Source organism: Erinaceus europaeus, chromosome 14 (genome assembly GCF_950295315.1).
Source record: "Erinaceus europaeus chromosome 14, mEriEur2.1, whole genome shotgun sequence".
Taxonomy (NCBI): domain Eukaryota; kingdom Metazoa; phylum Chordata; class Mammalia; order Eulipotyphla; family Erinaceidae; genus Erinaceus; species Erinaceus europaeus.
In genome coordinates, this window is record NC_080175.1 from 46705796 (window position 1) to 46712045 (window position 6250).

General features: G+C 57.9%; 1 protein-coding gene across 6 annotated transcripts in view; it reads left to right on the forward strand.

Annotated features, from left to right (window-relative positions):
* TBC1D16 (TBC1 domain family member 16) overlaps window positions 1-5707 on the forward strand; it is a 107502-nt gene extending 101795 nt beyond the window's left edge. For all 6 annotated transcript variants that reach the window (XM_060171856.1, XM_060171857.1, XM_060171860.1 and 3 more), the window contains 5 exons: window positions 177-311; window positions 910-1096; window positions 2347-2526; window positions 4810-4956; window positions 5390-5707. In XM_060171856.1, the coding sequence (XP_060027839.1) occupies window positions 177-311; window positions 910-1096; window positions 2347-2526; window positions 4810-4956; window positions 5390-5638 (898 nt within the window). In that variant the 3' untranslated portion in view covers window positions 5639-5707. The remainder of the gene's footprint in view (window positions 1-176; window positions 312-909; window positions 1097-2346; window positions 2527-4809; window positions 4957-5389) is intronic.
* Window positions 5708-6250: the final 543 nt, after the last annotated feature.

The following is a 6250-nucleotide window of genomic DNA, read 5'->3' on the forward strand; positions in this document are numbered from 1 at the left end:
TGTCACCGCTCACTACCAGTCATCGACTCCACCTGGGATGTTACATCATGGAATGAGCTAGGAGCTGCTGGGCTCGCAGCTGCAGCAGTGCTCCTGCCCCCCCCCCACACACACACAAGAGCAGGGGTGGGGTGTGCCTCTGTATAACTGTGCCTCCCCTTTACCCTACCCCCCAGGCTATCCATGCCCCCCGAGGAGCACAGAACTTTCTGGCGCAACGTGCAATTCACAGTGGACAAGGATGTGGTGCGCACTGACCGCAGCAACCAGTTCTTCCGAGGGGAGGACAACCCCAATGTGGAGAGTATGAGGTATTGCCCCCCCACCCCCACGCCAGCCAGAGAATTCCCAGCCTGGTGGTGGACAACTCCTGTGGACCCCATGAGCCCTTCCCCAACTGCTGGCAGATCCCTCCACCCCCACTCTGGGCTCTGGGTGTTCACTGAGCTCAGGCTTTTCTGGGCAGGTCCTGATGCCAAGGAAGGAAGGAAGGGTATGGGGGGAGGGAGGCTGCTTCAGGATAGGTGGGTGGTCCCTTGTTATCAGGCCACAGGCCACTGGGCCTGGGAAGCTTCGGATCTCTTCATGTTCTGCCATGTCCTGGCAAATAATTGCACAGATTAGCAGCCCATAAAAAATGTTCCTGCCAGCCCGGCTTTTGTGACAGGGAGACATGAAGCTGGCCATTCAGGACTCATTACCACCACCACCCCAGTCCTATGAGTGGCTAATTGTGGGCCTCCCTGATTCTGGGTCGGGTGTGTGCACCTGCTAGCAGAGGCCACTCCTCCCCTAAGGTGGAGACAGAGGGGGCCCAGGCAGCTCTAGTCATCTCCTGATACACACACATACACACACATACACACACACACACACACACACACACACACACCTGCTGCATCCCACCAGGAGGATCCTTCTCAACTATGCGGTGTACAACCCAGCTGTCGGCTACTCCCAGGGCATGTCGGACCTGGTGGCACCACTCTTGGCTGAGGTCCTGGACGAGGCTGACACCTTCTGGTGCTTCGTGGGCCTCATGCAGAACACCATCTTCATCAGCTCCCCAAGGGATGAGGACATGGAGAAGCAGCTGGTGAGGCCTAGATGGGCAGGAACCCCAAAGCTGGGCTATGTGGGACTCCCACTGGGGTGGCAGGGGAGGGCAGGCCTTGTCAGCCTTACAGAATGGACCCTGGGATGCATGTGGAGTTCACCCTACAGGGTCCCATAAGGGAGGGGCTCCTGGTGCTTGCCCTCCAGCCCACTGGGCAACAGTTCTTCTATCCTGAAGCAGTCTCCCCTCCTCCCATACCCTTCTTTCCTTCCTTGGCCCCCTCACAGGGCAGACCAGGCAGCACTGAATGCTGAATGTTGGTGTGCCCAGAGTCTCCCCGCCCACCCAGGCAGGCTGTGGCAACTTGAGGCAGAGGAGAAGATGTAGGGGATGGGGGGCAAGAGCCCTGTGGTGGGTGAGGTGTTTGGTGGCAACCAGGCTACACGGGGGACATGGCTGAGACTTGGCTGAGTAAGTGTCTGGGCCTCGAGCACTGTGCACTGAACAGGGAGATAACTCAACCGGGAGGGCATCCACTTTGCAGTCCTAGTTCAAGCTCCCAGTGCATCACATAGAAGTTACACTAAAGAGAGTTTCAGCGTCGTGGTGGTGCACCCCCCACCCCAGTAGAAGATGAGGGATATCAGCTGAGGCTTCCAAGTAAAGCCAGAAGGGACATATGTAAGGTGGGGTACAGTTGAGGCACATGACCCCAGAGAGGAAGGAGTCTTTGCAGGCCTGCAATTGACCTTGCTGCCAGCTAGGCAGGACCCTCAAACATGATGCCATGAGGGGTTGAGGAACAAAGCCAGCTTATGTGTGGGGCTGGACACTGATGGTGACTCAGCTCAGCTAGGGGCAGGAAACAGTGTCCTGAGGTCCACACATCCTGTCCCACTCTGGGGGTAGCTCTGGGAGAGGATGAACTTGCAGTCAGAGTGGACAGCATGTGACTGGGGCACCCACAGCCCCAATCCCTCCCAGGAAGGGGCCTCTCAAACAGCTCCCACAAAGTGACTGGGCTTGGGCAGGGGGTCTCCCCAGCCCAGAAGCAACTGCCAGTCCCCCACCCTCAGTAGAACAGTGTTTTACCTGATCCTGTGCCCCCCCACACATACCACCCCCCCAAGGAGGGTCTGCGAGTCGGGATTTCACTGGCCAAGCCTAGAAGAGGAAATATAGACAATATGTAGACACACCCAGGACAGCAGGACCCAATGTTTTCCCTGAGAGTGGGGAGCTTCCTGGTTCACCAGGCCTGTGGGGGCTAACTGCTCCCCCACCCCTAGCTTTACCTGCGGGAACTGCTGCGGCTGACGCACCTACGCTTCTACCAACACCTGGTATCACTAGGCGAGGATGGGCTACAGATGCTCTTCTGCCACCGCTGGCTGCTGCTCTGCTTCAAGCGCGAGTTTTCCGAGGCCGAGGCCCTGCGCATCTGGGAGGCCTGCTGGGCACACTATCAGGTAAGCCGGGCCAGGGTTAGGGGGATGGGGCAGAGCACTGGAGGAACAGGTGCCATCTGCTACCAGCCTGGAAAATAGCAGAGGGTTGGTGTGACCATGCTCTCCCCTGCTCCCCTCACCCCAGTTCTCTCCAAAGTCCCCAGCCCCTCACATCTTGCCTCTCACCAGCAACCATCCATGAGTCCAGCTTCATTGCCTCCCCAGTTGTTAAAATTGATGCAAATTGCCCACTGACTGTGCTCATTACCAAGTTCCAGGGCTGAGCTCCATCCTGTCACCACCAATCAGGGGCAGAGACATCTCAAAACCAGGGGATGCTGGTGGATCCCTGGGGACAACTGGAGCTCCTGCTTCCTGTCAGCCTCCATCCCCCCAAGAAGTGGGGGGCCACCAGCCAGCCCCCAGCAAGACCAATTTCCCATGCTGTCCACTGCTATCAGTGTCTCTGGGCTTGAGTGCCCAGATGAGCCACACACTGGCCATGGCCAAGGGCAAGCCAGACCTTTTGATTCCATTAGCCTTAAAGAAAGTAAGCTGGGAGGTAGCTGGGCCCTTTTCTGTGCTGGGTGTCTGGGGGCTCCAGACCTACTAGGCTGCCCTGCAGACTGATTACTCAGTGAGCTGATCTCTCCCAGTCTCACCACTCAGGCTGACACTCCTCCATATGCCAGGTGCCAGGTGGCTCTCAGGCCTGCTTGGAGAGCAAGCACAGATCCATAGTGTGGCTTGCATTTTTATGACATTTCTTTCTCTTTTATCAGAGCACTGTTCGGCTCTGGTTTATGATGGTAGTGGGGATTGAACCTGGGACTCTGGAGCCTCAGGCATGAAAAATCTTTTTACATAACCACTAGGCCATATCTTGCACTTTAAAAAAATCACTCTTGTTTCTCCCAGGCCCCAGGCACATCACTGACATCCCCTACCCCTTGAGCTAATGTTAAGCTCTGCAGCACCCATGGGTCAGAGCCTCAGGTATTTTCACCCCTGGGATCTGTTTACACCCCCATCCCCTCAGTTGAAGGCTATCTAGTCAAAACTACAGGCCTATTCAGACTTCACTGTTTGCTGCCCTTGTGTTAGACATCAGCCAGTCAAATCTACCTCCTTGTTCACAGGCTAAATATAGCCTTGTGAGTCCTGCCCCATCCCCAGGGAGGGGTATGTGGCAGGGAGGGGTGCTCCTGACTTTGACTGTGACCCCTGAGTGAGACAATCTGTTTGATCCTGTTTGTCCCTGGGGACTGGCCGGCACTGGCTTTGTCCCAGATGTGAAATGAGTCCCAGTTTACTGTCACACACTGTTCAGAGCCAGTCCCATCCTCTCCCAAGGAGCTGGACATCCCCTTCCAGGAAGTGCCCCTCAGTCTCCCCCTACCCCACCCCCACCCAGCCCCTTGCAGCTATAGCAGGCCATTCTGAGCCCAAACCAGACTATCCTGGATGCCCAGGTGGATGGAAAGGGCCAGCTGCCAAGCTTGGTACATCTTCCTTGGGGGCAGGCAGGGCCAGTCTTTGACACCCCCCCCCCACACACACACACCTGTGGGCTCTGCCCAGCCTGATCTGGAAACTTGGTTCAGTGCTATTGGTGGTCACTGTGGAGAGACTAAACACGGGCTTCCTGGTGCTGTGTGTCCTTCCTCTGCCCTCAGGCTAGTGTGAATAAAAGGTGACTAGCATCCTAGGCTGCAGACCTCACAAGAAGCCCCCAAACAGGACCTGGGACAGGTTCCTGCAGGCTAGGACAGACCCCCCCCCCCCCCAGCAGGGAGAAGTAACCAGCTAGCTGTCAGACCATGATGATGGTTTTGTCACTCTTTGGGGACAGTCAGGGACATGTCCCACTTTCTCAGCACCAGTCAGGAGATCTGACGTGGAGTATTAGGACATTGGTTGGTGTGGAGAGAGTCCAGAAGTTTCTTCTTCAGTGCTGTATCCCTAACCCAACCTTCTGCAACACTACATCATCTTCCAATACTTCTGACAGGACTGGGACATGAGCACAGGGACCCACAGAGAAAACCTGTTTGTCTGTGTGTCGTCGTCGTCGTCCCCCCCCCACCCAAAACGGCATCAGAGGGTCCTAGGAGAGCAGATAGCACCAGCAATGTCCTCTGGTGGTGTGTCTGTACCTTTGACCTAGCTCTGACCTTGACCCAGTCTGCAGTGGGGAAAACAGAATAGGGGCTGCCAGCCTCCCTAGGCCTAGGCACCCACTTACACTGTTCCACCAGAACTGGGGCAGGGCCTCCTCTGAACCCCACTCTTCACCGCCCACAGACGGATTATTTCCATCTCTTCATCTGCGTGGCCATCATCGCTATCTATGGGGATGACGTCATCGAGCAGCAGCTGGCCACCGACCAGATGCTCCTGCACTTTGGTAACCTGGCCATGCACATGAACGGGGAGCTGGTGCTCCACAAGGTGGGTCCCCCACTGCGCCCCTGCCCTGCCCTGCCCTGCCCTGGTTGGCTAGGACAGGGCCTGCCACACCAAGGGCCCGCCTCCAACGAAGCCCCACCCTGAGGACCGCCCCATCGATATCCCACTCTCAGGGCCCCACCCCACAAAGACCCCACCTTCAAGGTCCTCCATTTATTACAAGACCCCGCCTCATATAAAACCACCCACAGGCCTCAAAGCCCTCCTAGAACCCAGGCCATCCCCACTCCCCAGGCAGCTTCTCTGTCCTCACAGTCCGTGGCGGGCAGGGGGTGGGTAGGGGAGTTGGGAGGACAGGATGGGGGTGGGGGTCTCCGTTCCTCAAGGGTGGTGGATGGTATCAGGGGCCTCTGGCCGCCCATCACGTGAGGTCGTGGGGGAGGGTCTCTTGCTCACGCTCCTCCCCCACCCGCAGGCCCGCAGTCTGCTGCACCAGTTCCGCTTGCGCCCCCAGATCCCCTGCAGCCTGCACGACCTGTGCAAGCTGTGCGGCCCCGGCATGTGGGACAGCGGTCCCATCCCCGCGGTGGAGTGCACCGGCGAGCACCCCGCCTCCGAGAGCTGCCCCTACGGGGGCATGGTGGACGCCCCTTCGCCCCAGCCCCCCAGAGACGGCAAGAGGGGTGCGAAGACAACCCGGGAAGGATTCAGCTTCCGCAGATAGGCCGGGTCCCCTGCGCTGGACCGCGGAGGAGAAACGCCAGTGGCCGTCCAGGAGTCTGCAAGTGACGGGGTGCTCCCGCCTCTGCCTGGATTTGCAGCCTCAGCGGCCCCCCACCCCCACCCCAGAATTGCTTCTGGCTGCACTCACACCCCAGGGCCTCTGGCAGTCTGTGGAGGAGCAAGGGGGGGGGTTTCTCCTTTGCCCATGGAACCCCAGGGGTGCAGTGCAGAAGGAGACTGCCTTCCTTCTTCAGGATGTCTGTGCAAGCCAGACACAATACTTCCACCCCCTACCCTCTACCTTGAGTGAGGAGAGCTGCACAGTCAGGCCCTGGGATTTCAAAGATAGGAGGAAAAAGCAGCAATTGGTCTAGTGTGCCACCACCTCCAGAAAGCCCTCATCCAAAGCAACTTGCTTTGGAACAGACCCCCACGGGGAGAAGCCCTGCTCCTCTGGCTTGGTTGCAGATGTCCTTTGTGCCCCTCACTGTCACATCTCATGCCTTTGGCTTCCTGGGAGGATGGAGGACGGGGATAACCTCGCCTCGGAAGGTCCTGGTTGCAAAGCAATTATTCTGAATCTCCTGGCTCCCCCAGCCACCCAAAGTGAAGT